The 18,435-nt window shown below is 38.3% G+C and overlaps 1 protein-coding gene across 13 annotated transcripts in view; it reads left to right on the forward strand.

Moving 5' to 3' along the window:
- ACVR1 (activin A receptor type 1) overlaps positions 1-18,435 on the forward strand; it is a 162,416-nt gene that overhangs the window by 70,788 nt on the left and 73,193 nt on the right. For 9 of the 13 annotated variants that reach the window (XM_064287111.1, XM_064287116.1, XM_064287114.1 and 6 more), the window contains one exon: positions 8,518-8,591. The exons of 2 other annotated variants lie outside the window; for them this stretch is intronic. In XM_064287111.1, the coding sequence (XP_064143181.1) occupies positions 8,518-8,591 (74 nt within the window). Of the gene's footprint in view, positions 1-1,532; positions 2,937-3,274; positions 3,387-8,517; positions 8,592-18,435 lie in introns of those variants that run through there. 2 more of the 13 variants (XM_064287109.1, XM_064287110.1) reach the window with 2 other exon arrangements.

Here is an 18,435-nt window from a genome sequence, read left to right on the forward strand (position 1 = left end):
GGGTGCGGACCAGTTGTGAGAACTAAGGAAAAGGGAGCTTGACAGCAGTGAGGATAGAGAGATGAGCAGAGGACTTCTCGTGACTTATCACTGTTCTGACCCTAGTCCTCCAGCCTTCTTGGGTTTGCTCTTTGTGTTCTAGCTGCTCTGGCGATTTTTGTTTTTTTTTTCTTTTTCCAGTTCTGCAATACACTTTAACACCCCAGGATATACCATGCTTCCTTTGGCCATCACATGGCCTCTGCAGAGCTGTGCCTTTTTCTTTAAATGCTGCATAATACTGCCCCACCCCACCTGACTCCCATACTCTTACCTTTTTTCTGCTGCCTCCTAATTATCTTTCAGATCTGTTCAGATGTAACCTTCTCAGGGAAGTTCTCCAAACCTCCCTCTAAAATTTCTCAAGTTGTTTTGTTAGGCAGTCTTATTGAACCATGTTTCTAACTAACACTTAATTTAGTTTTTAATTATGTAATCTTTTGTTTGATTATTTGATTACTACCCTAGATAATTGTGTAAGCTCCATGATGGCAAGGACCACATTTGGGTATCTTTGTCACTTTACTTTTCTAATGTCTGGTATCCCAGTAGGCTCTCAATAGTAGTAGGATAAAAGAAAAACAAACAAACAAACAAAAAAAAAACAACCTGTTGCCCTTGAGTCAGTTCCAACTCCTGGCATCCCTATAGGACAGAGTAGAACTGCCTCATAGGGTTTCCAAGGAGCTACTGGTAGATTTGAACTGCCGTCCTTTTGATTAGGAGCTTGAGCTCTTAACCACTGCACAACTAGGGCTCCAGTTTTTGGATAGATGAATGAATTAATGAATGAAGAGACTGGGAATTCAAAGATAAGACTGAGAGAGTCTATTCTACTGGTTTTCAAAGGCTTTTGATGGCATAGCCCATCAGTTTAAAAGTTTCTTGAGCATGTACCTTCAATATATGTTTGGTTATAAGTTTTATGTAAATTTAAAAAAAGTGTATTGCAAAACATACATAAATAAATTTTTAAAAAAAGATTAAAGTTGAAAATTTTAAGTTGTTGCTAATGGTGTTGGCATTGTATTATGTATCATTAGCTGAAATCCCAAAGCACTCAGGATAATGTTTATCGTTTATGATAGTAGAATGCAAATCTATTCTTCAAATATTTTTAATTTTGAATTTGGGGAACCTGCTTCATGTATGATCCATCTGAATGTTACTGCTTTTCTATAAACTCATTGTCATCGAGTCAATTCCGACTCATATCCACCCTATAGGACAGAGTGTTAGAGTAGAACTGCCCCGTAGGATTTCCAAGGAGTGGCTGGTGGACTTGAACTGCTGACCTTTTGGTGCTACCAGAGCTCCTGCTTTTCTATAGTAAGTAGTTAATCCAAACCACTAGGAATAAGAGATGTTAGCTCCACCACTTTCTGGCTGTTTTCTTTGTACTTGCTTTAATCACGTTATATTCAATGTGTAGGTTTTTGTTTTTTTTTTTAATGATATTTGGAGCACTTGCCATTTGGGGAGGCCTAGTTTTGTTACAAGCAACCCTTGTGGCACAATGGGTAAGTGGTCTGCTGCTAACCAAAAAGTCAGTTTGAAACCACTAGCCTCTCTGCTGGAGAAAAGATCTGTTGGATCTTCTACCGTAACATTTCAGTCTAGAAGACCCTTTTGAGCAGTTCCGCTCTATCCTATAGGGTCATTATGAGTCAGAATCAACTTGATGGTACACAACGACAACAACTGTTATAATTAGCTAACTAGCTAATATAATCTATAAATCCACTTAAAACCAAACCAAACCTGTTGCCATCAAGTCGATTCCGACTTGTAGCGACCCTGTAGGACAGAGTAGAACTGCCCCGTAGGGTTTCCAAGGAGCGCTTGGTAAATTCGAACTGCCGACAGTTTGATTAGCAGCCGAACTCTAAACCGCTGCGCCAATAGCAATATATGACTGTACTCTGTAAGCTACACATGTCCTCCCTTTCATGTTGTGGAACTCATACTCTTCTGAAAGATACCTCTTATACTAAACTTCCATAGAAATTGTCTAAGACAGAGACCAAGTAATATATTCTTCATTAGATTAAAATTTTCTTTCTTTTTTTATAAAATAGAAATTTCATGATTTTCACCCCACAGCTCAGTGAATTGCTTTGTACCCCTGTTGGAGATGAGCGAACTTGTCCTGGAGACTGACATAAACAAGATAAGTTAGGATACAGAGTGGTGTTGAAATCACTACTGGTGGAGTGGGAGAGACTTCACTAAGTACTTGGCTTTTGGGCTACATCCTGCATGAGAGGAGGAGCTAATTGGTTTGAGAGGAGGTAGAGGAGAGTACTCAGGGCAGTTCAGGCAGAAAGAACTAACATTACGTTCTTGGACAAAGATACAGATCCGGAGTTGGAGGAGTCATCATCTGGCTGTGCGAGGCCCCAGGGACTAAGATGAGGTATTTGTGTATCACAGATACAGGCTCTCTATGTATAGATCTGTGTGAGCATAGACATAATGATAACAGTAAAAGGGGTTCAAGTTTTATATGCTTTCAAAAATATAAAAAGAAGGCATGTTAAAAATCCCCATTACCTCTTCCTCTTACCTTGTTATCAAAGAAGGGATAGACTGAAATACAATTATGAAAAAAATAAAGAAGATGAATGAGGGGTGGGAAGGTGGGATGGGAATGTAAGAGATAGACAAGCAGACCACCAACCAAAGATTTTGATTTTAAGAAGGTGAGTCATCTGGCCTCTGTGGCTCCAGAAAGTCTGTAGATTCCATGAGAATTTGAAGTTGTGCTCTGCATTTTTTTTTTTCCACTTTTGATCAGGATTCGTCTATAGAATCTTTGATCAAAATGTTCAGTAACGGTAGCTGGGCACCATCCAGTTCTTCTCGTCTCATGTCAGAGGATGCAGTTGTTCGTGGAGGTAATTAGCCACACATTCCATTTCCTCCTCCTATTCCTGACTCTTTTTGCCTCTGTTGCTTTAGGCGAACAGACACCAATTGTTGTGCCTTGGATGGGCTCTTACAAGCTTTTAAGACCCCAGGCACTATGCAGGAAACTAAGAGATAGAACAGAAGCACTAAATACGCCCATTTACTGGGATATCCCATGAACCTGTAACCCTAAACCTCCAAACCAAGGAACGAAATCCAATGATGTGTTTGGTGGTACATAAGCAGCCTCAGTAGCTACTCTTTTGTTGCTATTGTTATAAATATGTATCTGTCATACAACTTCTGCCAATTCAACTTTTTTCAGGTGTACAACTTATTGACAGCAATTACAATAATCGGCTGTGCAACCCTACGCTTAATCAATGTGATACTTCCATCACCGTTAACCGTCCCTTTCCCCCTCCTGCCTGCACCTGGTAACTGATACACTTTGTTCCCTATGTATTTGCCTTTCTTATCTTTTTATATAAGTGAAGTTATACAATATTTGTCCTTTTGTAATTGATTTATTGCATTCAGCGTAATGTCTTCAAGTTTCATCTATATTGTAGCATGTATCAAGACTTCATTTCTCCCACTGGCTGAGTAGTATTCCATTGTAGGTATGTACCACATTTTGTTTCTCCATTCATCTGTTGATGGACATTTAGGTTGTTTCCACCTTTTGGCTATTGTGAATAGTGGTACAATGAACATTGTTGTACAAGTCTCTGAGTCTCTGCTTTGAAGTCTTGTGAGTATATACCTAGGAGTACAATTGCTGGGTTATATGGTAGTTCTAGTACTACCTTTTTGAAGAACTGCCACACTCTTTTCCACAACGGCTGTACCATTTTGTATTCCTACCAGCATTGGGTAAGGGTTCTAGTTTCCCCACATCTTCCCCAACATTTTTTTTTTTAATCTTAGCCATCCTAAGTGGGAGTGAAATGGTATCTCGTTGTGGTTTTGATTTGTATCTTGCTGGTGTATAATGACTGTTGAGCTTCTTTTCATGTGTTTGGTGGTCATTTGAATGTCCTCTTTGGTAAAATTTCTATTCAGGTCCTTTGACCATTTTGTGATTGTGTTATTTGTCTTTTTGTTGTTAAGTTGTCAAAGTTAGGTTATTAGATTCTTGTCAGATATGTGCTTTCTGAAGATATTCTCCCAGTCATTAGCTTGTTTTTCACTTTTTTGGTTCAAAAAAAGGTCTTTTTATGAACAAAGTTTTTAATTCTTATGAGGTTCTATTTATTTACTTTGTGTTTTGCAGTTTGTGCTTTTGTTAGTTATTATGTTACATAATCCACTTAAAAAATTTATTGTGCTTTAAGTGAAAGTTTACAGATCAAGTCAGTGTCTCACACAAAACCTTATATACACCTTGCTATATACTCCTAGTTGCTCTCCCCCTAATGAGACAGCACACTCCTTCTCTCCACCCTGTGTTTCCATGTCCATTCAGCCAGCTTCTGCCCCCCTTGGTTTTCACATCTCCCCTCCAGACAGGAGCTGCCCAGATAATCTCATGTGTCTATTTGATCCAAGAAGCCCACTCTTCACCAGTATGATTTTCTGTGTTGTAGTCCAGTCCAATCCCTGTCTGAAGAGTTGGCTTCGAGAATGGTTCCTGTTTTGGGCTAACAGAAGGTCTGGGGACCATGACCTTCGGGATCCCTCTGGTCTCAGTTAGACCATTAACTCTGGGTTTTTTACTAGAAATGGGGATCCGCATCCCACTGTTCTCCTGCTCCTTTAGGGATTCTCTGTTGTGCTCCCAGTCATCGGTTGTAGTTGGGCACCATCTAGATCTTCTGGTCTCAGGCTGATGTAGTCTTTGATTTGTGTGGCCCATTCTGACTCTTGGGCTCATACTTACCTTGTGTCTTTGGTGTTCTTCATTCTCCTTTGATCCAGGTGGGTTGAGACCAATCGTTGCATCTTAGACAGCCACTTTGTAGCGTTTAATACCCCAGACGCTGCGCTCCAAGATGGGATGCAGAATGTTTTCTTAATAGTTTTTATTATGCCAGTTGATCTAGAGGGCCCCTGAAACCATGGTCCCCAAACCCCCACCCCAGCTACTCTGACCTTTGAAGCGTTCGGTTTATTCGGGAAACTTCTTTGCTTTTGGTAGAGTCCAGTTGTGCTGACCTCTCCTGTGTTGTGTGTTGTCCATCCCTTCACCTGAATTAGTTCTTGTCTACTGTCTAATTAGTGAATCCCCCCTCCCTCCCTCTCCCTCTCCCTCCCCCTTCTCGTAACCATCAAAGAATGTTTTCTTCTCCGTTTAGACTATTTCTTGAGTTCTTATAATAGTGGTCTCATATAATATTTTTCCTTTTGCAACTGACTGACTTCACTCAGAGGAAACCCCGGTAGCATAGTGGTTAAGTGCTACGGCTGCTAACCAAGGGGTCGGCAGTTCGAATCTGCCAGGCGCTCCTCGGAAACTCAGGCAGTTCTACTCTGTCCTATAGGGTCTCTATGAGTTAGGAATCGACTTGACAACAGTGGGTAACTTCACTCAGCATAATGCCTTCCAGGTTCCTCCATGTTATGAAATGCTTCACAGATTTGTCGTTGTTCTTTATCAATGCATAGTATTCCATTGTGTGAATATACTGTAATTTATCCATTCATCCTTTGATGGGCACCTTGGTTGCTTCCATCTTTTTGCTATTGTAAACAGTGCTGCAATGAACATGGGGGTGCATATATCTGTTTGTGTGACAGCTCTTCTCTAGGATATATTCCAAGGAGTGGGATTGCTAGATCCTATGGTAGTTCTATTTCTAGCTTTTTAAGGAAGCGCCAAATTGATTTCCAAAGTGGTTGTACCATTTTACATTCCCACCAGTGGTGTATAAGTGTTCCGGTCTCTCCACAACCTCTCTAACATTTATTATTCTGTGTTTTCTGGATTAATGCCAGCCTTGTTGGAGTGAGATGGAATCTTATTGTAGTTTTGGTTTGCATTTTTTAATGGCTAATGAACGTGAGCATTTCCTCATGTATCTGTTAGCTATCTGAAAGTCTTTAGTGAGGTGCCTGTTCATATCCTTTGCCCATTTTTAAATTGGGTTGTTTGTCTTTTTGTTGTTGAGTTTTTGCAGTAACATGTAGATTTTAGAGATCAGCCGCTGATCGGAGATGTCATAGCTAAAGATTTTTCCTAATCTGTAGATAATCTTTTTACTCTTTTGGTGAAGTCTTTGGATGAGCGTAGGTGTTTGACTTTTAGGAATTCCCAGTTATCTAATTTCTCTTTTGCTGTTTTTGCAGTTCTAGCAATGTTTTGTACACTGTTTATGCCATGTATTAGGGCTCCTAGCATTGTTCCTACTTTTGCTTCCATGAACCTTATCGTTTTAGATTGTATATTTAGGTCTTTGATCCATTTCGAGTTGGTTTTTGTGCATGGTGTGAGGTATGGGTCTTGTTCCTTTTTTTTTTTGCAGATGGATATCCAGTTATGTCAGCACCATTTGTTAAACAGACTGTCTTTTCCCCATTTAACAGACTTTGGGCCTTTGTCAAATATCAGTTGCTCATACGTGGATGAAATTATGTCTGGGTTCTCAGTTCTGTTCCATTGGTCTGTGTATCCGTTGTTGTACCAGTACCAGGCTGTTTTGACTACCGTGGCGGTATAATACTTTCTAAAGTCAGGTAGTGTGAGGCCTCCCACTTTGTTCTTTTTCAGTAATGTTTTACTACATAATCCATTATTAAAAGCTAGGGCTAACAGCTTTGCCTCTGCTTTTCCTAACACCTTTGCCTCTGCTTTTTCTTCTAAGAATTTTATGGTTTAATTTGTACATTTAGGTTCTTAATCCATTTTGAATTCGTTTTTGCGTGTGATATGAGGCTTGGGTCCTATTTTGTTTTTCTGCATGCAGAAATTCAGTTTTCCCAACACCATTTTTTGAAGAGACTCTTCTTTCCCCATTGAATGGACTTAGCACCCTTGTCACAAATCAGTTGATTCTGAGATAATCTTTAAATCTTAAACCTTAAACCAAAAATATCCCCTGAAGTCTTCTTTAAACCAAGCAATAATTGAGCTTAACTAGTAAAGAACGTCTGTCTACCTTGAATGTTGTGCTGTTTTAAGAACTATCTATAGGGGGTCAAACTGACAGCAGCAACTTGAAAGATTAGATAGGAAATTCATGGCACAGTGAGTTTATGTTAATGGGTGAGGAACAGTTCAGAAAAGGAGGGTGTGAATAGTTATATAATTTGAACAGTGTAATCAATGGCACTGAATTGCACATGTAGAAATTATTGGTGTATTTTCTGCTGTGTATATTCTCAATCACAACAATAAAAATAAATTATATAAAAAAAAGATGGATCAGAATGTGTCCACTCCAAGCGACTTAGATAACAGTAAGCTTTTTGTGGGAAGCGATAATATTCTGTAAACGAACTTATTTTATTAAAGAACTTTATTTGTTCTGTCTTTATTTTACATCTAGAAAATTGCAATTAGTCAAAGTTTCAATTGTTTTAAAGCACTTTTCCTGATGCACTTCCATCTTATTCCTGATACTTTGCAGGAATTATTCAAATGGCAAAGTTCTTTGTGGTAATTCTTTAACTCAGGAAATAGAACTTCTGCCAATGTAGTTTGAGGCTAATACCAACTTCAGAATTATGTCAGGTATCTCTTACATTCTCTGTTATAGTTTCATGTAACACAGATTTCCATCATTTCTTTTTTTAACATCTCCCATCTTTGTTTTATCTGTTCTTTGTTAAATTCGAGGTTAATGTAACAATGCATTGCTTTGCAATAGATGAGGTATAAATTGTATGTAGCTTTTTGTTTTCTATTGTAGTTAAAAAATATATAGATAACACATACATACATACAATATATACATACACACACGTAAAAGCAAAACGTTTGCCCTTAGAACATTTTCAGCATTCAGTGGCATTAATTACATTCATCGTGCTATGCAGCCATCCCCACTGTTTCCTAATTTTTCCATCACCTTTAGCGAAAACTCTGTTCCACCTAAGAGTTGTAGCTCCCCTCTTCTTTGGGTATATGATGATGTAGGTAGCTCTACCCCCAATTATGTTAAAGGAGAAGTAAGACCCAAACATAGTAATATAGTTTGAATTATTCTGTCGCTTAATCTTTAACATCATGTTAGAACAGTCTATTCACACTTGTCAGCATTTTTAATTTAGTGCCAATTTTGTGTTCGATAGGATAGGATAAAGTTCAAACTAAAATCCTGTGGGTGTTTCCAGGCTTGTATCTGAGATTGTTTTCATTTCCTGTTCTTGATAAGGGGGTATGCTCAGAGAAAAGTAGCCTTAGAGTAGCCACCAGTAGGAGGTAAATTTGATTAACCATTAAGTTGACTTTGCTTAGATCCATATGAAGAGTATATGTTCAAATGTAGTAAGGTGTAAGGCAAAAATATATATAGGGGGATTTGTAGGAAGGGCCTTGAAATAGCAATTTGAAGATAGTATGTTTAATTTGTCATCCTGTAGCAGAAATGTTTTGTTTTACTTAGATCTCTTCTTTTCCCTCCACAGTTGTACAATGGTAAATGGAGTGATGATTCTTCCTGTGCTCATGATGATTGCTTTCCCTTCCCCTAGTATGGAAGGTAGGTGACTCACAGCTGTTTGCATTAGGTTAAGTATACTGTGTATTGTTTGGCTTATTGTAAGCGAGGTCTATCAGACTCAACACCCTTTCTTTATTATTAGTGTTTGGTAATGCTGCTGGAAAGAGCGCTGGTGGTGCAGTGGTTAAGCATCTGGCTGCTAACTGAAAGGTCAGCAGTTCGAACCCACCAGCCTCTCCATGGGAGGAAGATGTGGCAGTCAGCTTCCATAAAGATTATAGCCTTGGAAGCCCTATGAGGGCCTTGGAAGCCCTATGAGGGCAGTTCTGCTTGTCTTATAGGGTTGCTATGAGTTGGAATCAGCTCAACTGAAAGAGGTTTATTTTTTTTTTGGTTTATTGCCTCTTGACGTGAATCAGAATTGGCTTGACGGCAGCTAAAAACAACAATGCCCCTTGATTATTTTGAAGTGAAATTCTGATATACTGTATCTTTCCTATATATACAATTTGAAAACATTTCAATATAATAGCTTATCTGAAATAAATATGAAGGGGAAATAAAGGGAACATTCTGTAATAAAACAATATATATAAATGTAATACGTTTTAAGGTAGTCAGGCATGAGTACATTAGAAGACATAATGAAGTAATAAATGGTTTTGCACCTCTGTATTTAATCTCTGTGAATAAAACATCTTAGAAAGCGGATTGGTATTGGTATGTTATACTGGTGACTTAAGCTATCACACGTCGTCTTGTCCATGGTGAGAGGATTTTCTGAATTGGTGGATAAATTTGGATGGAATCGCAACTGAATAGAGAACTGTTATCCCTCAATTTCATAATACTTATATTAAATTTAGCGTACATTAAGACAGTGAAGGGCACACTTTGGATTTATATGTGTAACAGCGTTTAGTCCTAGGTTCAGTTAACTATACACAAGATTTTTCATGTAAAAGAATGCTCACCGGAACTTTCAAAAGTGGTGGAGGCCGTAGTCTAATTCTTAGTTGTGTGTCACCACTCAAGCTTTTCAGGGTCTTTGGCATCTCATCCCCTTCTCTCTCTCTCTTTCACACACACACGCACGCACGCACGCACGCACGCACACACACACACAAAATGCTGTTTAGGGCTGGCACTGCCCCTGCTGAGAACTGCAAGAGTTAAGAAGAGAGAAAGAAAATAAAAATTACTGACAGTTCCCTGCACGTGCATGTAATTGGTGTTTGTATGTTGGTAAGTTGAAATCGAGATATATACGCACGCATACATATATACATATATACATATATACATATATACATATATACATATATACATATATACATATATACATATATACATATATACATATATACATATATACATATATACATATATACATATATACATATATACATATATACATATATACATATATACATATATATGTAAACAAACTTTCTAGTGGCTCATTGAGCAGTGCCCACTTTATTTTTCAAGCCATGTTCCTTGAATAGTGCTTATAGTGTATCTCAGGTGGGACAGTAAGACTAATGTCTCTGTTCTAGGCTCTTTGGTGTAGAGTAATCAGCTTTATAGAATTGATGAATTTCTAGGGAGACATAATTTTATAAGTTGGTATAGCGAACATTGTGAAAGTATCAGTGCTAAATATACTAGAAATCCATTTTGATATGTAGTTGGTTTATAATATTTGATCTGTCCACCTTTCCATATTCATTGATGAGCATTATAGATCTGCACTGTCCGAAATGGTAGCTACTAGCCACATGTGACTATTAAATACTTGACACGTGGCAAATATGAGTTGAGATACTCTGTAAGTATGAAATACACACTGGATTTTAAAGATTTAGCATATCCTCCCCCCCCACCCGCCCCACCAGAAAGTCAATTTTACCTTCTTCTTTTTACTACTACCAGAAAATTTAGAATTAAATAATGTGGCTCACATAATAATGGTTCCGTTGGACAGCACTGTTACAGGCCAATTTACGTATATAGAGTCTAGATTCTGCTCCAACGTATGTTGTTAAAAACATTCTGATAATATAGCAGTCATGTCAGTTAATGCCAAGGATGCATGGAATATGGATCCTGAGTGACAGTCTTAAAGGAATTGGGGGATGTTTTAACTAGAAGAAAGGATGAATCCTAGCTTTGAGACATTAATAAAAAGAAATAGGCTTATATTAAAACTGGAAAGATTGACATGTCAACAGCGATTCTGAACTGGGGTGATTTTACCCGTCAGCGGACATTTGCCAACATATGCAGACATTTGTAATGGGCTTCTTTCTAGAATTTAACCCCAACTTTTTAAAAATTTTATTTTGTTTTTTATTGTGCTCTATGTGAAAGTTTACAATTCAAGTCAGTTTCTCATACAAAAACTTACATACACATTGTTACGTGACCCTAGTTGCTCTCTCTACAATGTGACAGCCCACTCCTTCTCTCTACCCTGTACTTCTGTCCATTCAGTCAGCTCCGGTCCCCCTCTGCCTTCTCATCTCTCCCCCAGACGGGAGCTGCCCACAGTCTCATGTGTCTACTTGAGCACACTTCTCACCAGTATCATTTTATGTCTTATAGTCCAGTCTAATCTTTGAAGAGTTGGCTTCGGGAATAGTTTTAGTTTTGGGCTAAGAAGCAAGTCCAGGGGCTATGACCTCTGGGGTCCCTCCAGTCTCAGTCACCATTAAGTCTGGTCTTTTTGCTAGGATTTGAGGTCTGCATGCTACTCTTCTCCTGCTCCCTCAAGGATTCTCTGTTGTGTTTCCTGTCAGTTAACTTCTAATTTTAATTGTTAAACAAAAGAGTCATTGTAAAAAATATAAGAATATTTCTCCTTCCTCCAAGTGCCATGCCCTGCCCAAGGTATGATATTAGCCCTGTTTGGTAGTAAGTAATTCCTATGGGTTCTACTTGATATTGTGGGTGGACCTGTGGTATAGACAAGATAGAATAAAGAAGAGAGTTGAAGAGAAATAGAGGTGGACATACCTCTATTTCTCTTCAGCCTCTTTCATACCACAAAGAAAGAAGGAGGAGTGGGAAAAGAGAGGAGAAAAGGGCATTTCTGGAACAATGTGAACAACCTTGTCTTTTTTTTTTTTTTTTCCTTGCTGTAAGCTGTTAAGCTGCCTAAAGAATCTGACAAATGATCTCTTAATGCTGCAGTGAAGATGTGTAATGAAGTGCTTTAGTTTGGGCCGAAATGGGAACAGATTGGACCCTCTCTTTGGCCACTAAGATTTTGCTGTAAAATATACCAGCAGCAGTAGGGTGTTTACAAGTATGGAAGAGAGCACACTGTCTGTTAGTTGCAGTAGTTCATTTTCTAGGGTCTGCATTGCTTTGTCTGTGGTGGCTAAGGTGGCCTTGGTAGTGAAAAAAAGTCTCGGGTATTATTAATATCCAGCAGGTAAATTCAACAAACCTCAGCAAACAAATGACAGATGAAAAAAGAACCAAAGTCTAATTTAAAAAAAAAAAAAGCAAGCTATTAAAAAAAGCTGTTTAGTACAAAACCTTGGCTTTTTAAAGCTTTTTAAAACAGAATGTTCAGTGACTGCTACAATCTAGAGTGCTCTAATCATGATAGTGGCTTCATTAGCCCTGTCTCCCCTCCGTGACTCAAATCCTTGTTAACTGTCAATAGCATATTCTATGAAAAGACTCTTTGTTCTTGTATATTTACTAGGAATTAAAAAAAAAACCCAGAGAAGCCCCTATTTGTAATACACTCTTAACATATTCATTAGTCATAAAGCAAATGTTAAGTACAAAATATTTAACCAAAGAGGTAAATAATAGGGCAGATAACTAAAATCTTTATAATAGCCCTATAGATGGTCTAGTGCTGAGCTTTTAGTGAAGCTAGATAGCATTTCTTGGGGCATAAATAAGAGAGCTGAAGATTATGTGGTAGAATTGGTGGCTTCCCCATATGATTATCCAAAATTAGTCTCTCTTTCTGAAAGAATCCAGCTAACCAGTTTTTTAAACACGTAGCTTATATGTGAGAACCTCCAGGAGATAATCTTTAAAAGTCTTTCGTGGTGGTGTAATTAGGGATTATTAAATACGTCACAGGGTACAAGGACTATCAGTTCTTCTGTTAATAATTTTTGATGTAGAGATTTTGTTCTAATATATTTTAATGTACTCTTTCTAGGCAATTAAAAAAAAAAAACTTCTACCTTTTGTCTCTCAACCCTAAATGTCTCCTAAATATTGCTTATAAAGAGTAATAACACTTCAGATAACAAGTCCAAAACAGTGATTTTGGTAGAGGTTGCCAAGTATGAGTGTTCACTAGAACATTTCTCAAATTATATTCTGTGGAGTCCTAAATGCTCTGGGGAAAAAAGGATTCTTTGGAAAATAAATTTAGGAAATTCTGCCCACTGTAACTATGCTGTTGTTGTTGGTAATTATGCCATCATTGTTGTCGTTCATCCCCGAGTCAATTCCAACTCTTAGCAACCCTGTGTGACAGAGTAGAACTGCCCCATAGGGTTTCCTAGGCTTTTCTTCTTTGGAGTGGTTGGTGGGTTTGAACCGCTGAAGTTTCTGTTAGCAGCAAATGCTTAACCATTGCACCACCAGAGTTCTTTGGTAATTATAGGTAGTAACCATTGAACTACGGGGGTTCCTTTGGTAATTTATAGGTAATCTTATTGGGGTGTTTAATACGTGCAAAGCGCTGGGCTAACTACTTTATATATCTTACCTTCCATAATCCTCACAATTACCCTAATGAGATAGTTTTTGGAGGGGTTTTGGTTTTAGATTGGTTAAAACTCTTCCTTAAGGTTACACAGCCAACAAGAGGCGTGATATGCTTTGAGGAATGGTGTTGAAGAGCTTCAGTCATTATCAATCCTCTTCAAAATTTTTGTTTTTCTTTTTTGTGTCCTGTGTTAGCTATGGAGCCCTGGTGGCACAGTGGTTAAGAGCTCAGCTGGAACCAAAAGTTCAGCAGTTCGAATCCACCAGCTACTCCTTGGAAATCCTATGGGGCAATTCTAGTCTGTCCTATAGGGTTGCTATGAGTCAGAATTGACTTGTCGGCAGTGGGTTTGGTTGGTTTGGTTTATGTTAGCTACAGCCACATTTATATTGTGTCTGGTGCAAGCTAGAAGCCAGCTCAATCCAGTCGGCTTGAGAGGGTGAGATGAGAGCCTGTAATAAATAGTAAATAGTGATGCTGCTTCACCTGGGCCTGTGTTTTTACTTCTCAGCTCTCATGCCAGTATTCATTTTTCACGTTCATTTTATATACAACTCTAGCTGCAGGAAGGGTTTTATTGGCTCTCACACAGAAGAGCACTTGAGTCTTAATTAACTGTATATTCTTCCCTTTCTTTCACATTAATAAGACTAATCATGCTCTAATATTATGCTGCTGGGGGGAATGTCCATTTTTGTTTCCGAGCTTCCTTGTTTGGTTTTCCTTCTGTCCCTGTGAGCATTTGCAGGTGAAGACCATGACACAAATACTTAAAATGGAATATTGCTTCTTCAGAAATATTTCAAAGCTACAGATGAACCACATTTTATTAAATTTGCAAGCCACAATTAGATTTTATTATAGCAATGAAGGCTGGAGTTTTTTTTGCAAGATATTATGGCCTGTCTTAGAGAAGATGGCTAGCTCCTAAATTATTTCCTGGGTTGACTTGATTTTAGTATTTCCAAAGACATCACCACTCAGACGTTCCAGACCAATTATCCAATGAGAGAAGGAAGGGGATAATTTCAATAGACTTTTTGTTAGGGTCCACAAAGGTGCCCCTCTTTGCCTCTGAGAGGAAGAATAGAATAGGCCTTTCTTTGAATATCTCATTATTGAGGATTCAGGAAGTTCTCCAAGGGGTGAATGAATGTAAGAGTGTCTCAGTATTAAATTTGTTACTCGCATTTCTCGTTATTATAATTTACCCCTATTGTCCAGGGTAAAATGTTTTTCTGTGATATATTATCAAATGAGAGACTCTTTGGGAAAGAGATGAGATGTACTGAGCTATTTGACACTACCAGGAACTAAAATAAAATGTTTGGCGAAGCAGCACACTTTTAAGACATTGCTTCTTTATTGTCACATTTTCTTACGTAACAAAATGATGGCTTATTAGTTGATGCAAGGTGAGCTGTAACAAAGCTTCCTTTTAACCTTGTTTGTTTCAGCTGTGGGTAGTTAAACTGGAGCCACATTCAATGGTTTTTTAAGTGGAGAATGCAAAGTGTTTATATTCAGTCCATTTATATGGGGGAGGGAAGGAGTCTAAAAAGTCAATCAAGTAAAATATTGAACACATGGGAAAACTATTCCAAGACCTAAGCTTATTAAATTATTTTCTTGTGGTCAACAGTAAGTATTCAGTGCATTAGCTTCTAAATTTCCTTTTATAAAGATAGATCTTGAGTGAGAGGATGGATACCATCCCTTCTTAAGGAAAATCTAATAAAGCAGAAGATTAGTGAGAATGTCATATATACAACTTTCAATCGTAAAAATAAGTTAAAAAATAAAAACACCAAAGAAAACAAAACACATTTAAGAATTAATTTGAAACTCTCAAAACACTGCTAACTGTCCCCCAGAACTTACCTCTGGAGCCCAGCATAACCTCAGGCAAGCGTCCGTAGATAATGATTATTCTTAATAGTCATGAGTACTCAGAACTAATGCTGATGCCACAATAGTATAATTTGATGCGTTGAGGCCTAGTTTTAAACTTTTGACTGTGATCCACTGTAATAAACATTTTAGGGTAGAACCCAGTGGTTATAAATGATCTGCACACATCTGAGGTGAAAATTTCATGACACGGTAATGATTCTGTCTTTGCTGCATTCCTATATTTTCTCTTATTTTACTATACTGCATTTTATTTAAAAAGAAAGAAAACTTGTCTTGAACCACTAAATTGACTATACTACCCATGGTTTGAAAAACACAACTGCAGTCTCCTCACAAGAGTTCACTGCCCAGAAACCCCTGATACACTCTGTTGAAAGCTCTGACAAGTAGCCTTGGGTCATCTGGTATATTCTCTAGTAAAACCAGAGTCAAACCTTCTGTTTTTTTTTTTGTTTTTCCTTCACAATTTCATGTAGCCTGACTACCCTTTCTCTCTAAGCCTGTGATTTGACAGGAAGAGGGAAGTTTACATTTGCGCCTTCTCGGGCTTGGTCATAACACTGGAACAGCTGCTGCCTGATTCTAATCAGCTGAATCTGAGCTCTGCAGAGCAGGGTGTTTCCTAGATCCATGTTTAATGCTACATCTAATTCTTTGTTATGGGTTAGGGCAGAACATGGACTTTCCGAGGATATATGTATTTCGGGGATGTAGTGAGGAGAAAAGGAAGAGGAAAAAGAAGAAATTTCTCTGGGGGAGGAGGTGGTAAAATTCAACTTTTTTTTTTCCCTCCCAGTGAGTCCTCTTTTTAAAAAGTAAAAAAAAAAACAAAAAAAACAAAAAAAAAACTTTGCGTTTTTTATTCAAACGGTGATTTGTGGGAAGGGGCGGCTTCATCCTTTTATATTTTTTTAATTTATTGCTGCATTTGTTTTGTCTTTTTAGTTCCATTACTTAAACTAGAACAGGTTTAATGGGGAGGAGGAGAGGAGACAATCAGTGATTCATTCAAGAGAGCTGTAAAGTACAGATTTAAAAAAAAAAAGATACCCACAGTCCAGTTTAGAATTTGGCTCCTGTGACCTATGTGTATCCTATTGTGGGATATTTGTTCCTGAACCCTGGTTTATATTCCTTGACTTGGAGATTCTGTTATATAGACTCTACTTAAGTCCATGTTTCTGTTGTGTGTAAGGGTAGCTGGAGGCTCCCTGGGAAGTTTTCCATGCTTCCTGTTGAACCGTTTAGTTTATAAAGCTGACCTGGGTACCAGTCTATTGATATGCCCTGTAGAGAATTGTATAGTCTTCATTTCTTCATTTTTAACTTAATGTCCCAGTTTACATGCTTCACGCTTTCAGTTTCAAAAGGATTAGGGTAATTTTTGATAGTCAGATGGTGTTTTTAAGAGCATCTTCTGAAGGGAAGGCTTAGGACCATGTATCGGAAAAACCTTTTCTCAGGAGAGAGACAAAGTCAGGAACCATCATTAGTCAACTTTTTTTTTTTCTCTGCGTCTCTCTGTGCGTATGTTACTTAATCTCTATATGCCTGGTAACTGCAGTGGAATAAGGGAGACAGTAACAGTTTCCAGTCTATTAGGACTGGTGTGAGGAGTCATGGGGAATGCATGCAAAGTCTGAGGATGGAGTGAGCCCTAGAGTATAAGAAACTGAAATTGGTGTCGTTCGTTGTTTTATCTATAAAACTAAAAAAAAAAAAGGATACTTAATTTGTGTATTAATTTTCTATTGCTGCTGTAACAAATTGCCACAAACTTTGTGGCTTACAACAACACGAATATGTTATTTTATAGCTCTGGAGGTCTGAAGTCTGTTGCAGGTCTCACTGGCTTAAAATCAGGGCTGTTTCTTTCTGGTGTCCACATCATTTGATTTCTTGCCTGCTGCTTCCATGAGTGTTGATTGTAGATCCAAGCAAAATGAAATCCTTGGCAATGACAATATTTCCTCCATTTATCATGATGTTGCTTTTTGGTCCAGCTGAGAGGATTTTTGTTTTCCTTATGTTGAAGTGTGATCCATACTGAAGACTCTGGTCTTTGATCTTCATCAGTAAATGCTTCAAGTCCTCCTCACTTTGTTTTTGTTTTTAATAATTGTGCTGTAGGTGAAAGTTTACAAATCAAGTCATTCTTTCACACAAAAACCCATATACACCTTGCTACACACTTCCAATTACTCTCTCCCTAATGAGACAGCACACTCTCTCCCTCCACTCTCTCTTTTCGTGTCCATTTCGCCAGCTTCTAACCCCCTCCACCCTCTCATCTCCCCTCCAGGCAGGAGATGCCAACATAGTCTCAAGTGTCCACCTGATCCAAGAAGCTCACTCCTCACCAGCATCAACCCATTGTCCAGTCCAATCCATGTCTGAAGAGTTGGCTTCAGGAATGGTTCCTGTCCTGGGCCAACAGAAGGTCTGGGGGCCATGACCACTGGGGTCCTTCTAGTCTCAGACCATTAAGTCTGGTCTTTTTATGAGAATTTGGGGTCTGCATCCCACTGCTCTCCTGCTCCCTCAGGGGTTCTCTGTTGTGTTACCTGTCAGGGCAGCAGGTCCTCCTCACTTTGAACAAGGAAGGTTGTGCCATCCATGTATCACAGGTTGTTAATGAGTCTTTCTCCAATCCTTCATATTGTCTGGCTTCTTGGATTATTTGCTCATCCTACAGATTGAATAAGTATGGTGAAAGGATACAACCCTGATGCACACCTTTCTCGATTTTAAATCACACAGCATCCCCTTGTTCTATCTGAACAACTGTCTCTTGGTCTACGTATAGGTGCTATGAGCACGATTAAGTGTTCTGAAATTACCATTCTACACTATGTTATCCATAATTTGTTATGATCCACGCAGTTGAATGCCTTAGCATAGTCAATAAAACACAAGTAAAGATCTTTCTGGTATTCTCTGCTTTCAGTCAAGATCTGTCTGAAATCAGCAATGATATGCCTTGTTCCATGTCATCTTCTCACTCAGGCTTGAATTTCTGGCAGTTCCCCCTCAATATAATGCTGCAACCAACCGTTTTTGAATTATCAGTGAAATTTTACTTGCATGTGATATTAATGATATTGTTCAATAATTTCCATTCTGTTGGATCACCTTTCTTTGCAACGGGCACAATTAAGAATCTCTGCTAGTCAGTTGGCCAGGTAGCTATCTTCCAAATTACTTGGCATAGATGACTGA

Source organism: Loxodonta africana, chromosome 6, assembly GCF_030014295.1.
Source record: "Loxodonta africana isolate mLoxAfr1 chromosome 6, mLoxAfr1.hap2, whole genome shotgun sequence".
NCBI classification, from domain to species: Eukaryota; Metazoa; Chordata; class Mammalia; order Proboscidea; family Elephantidae; genus Loxodonta; species Loxodonta africana.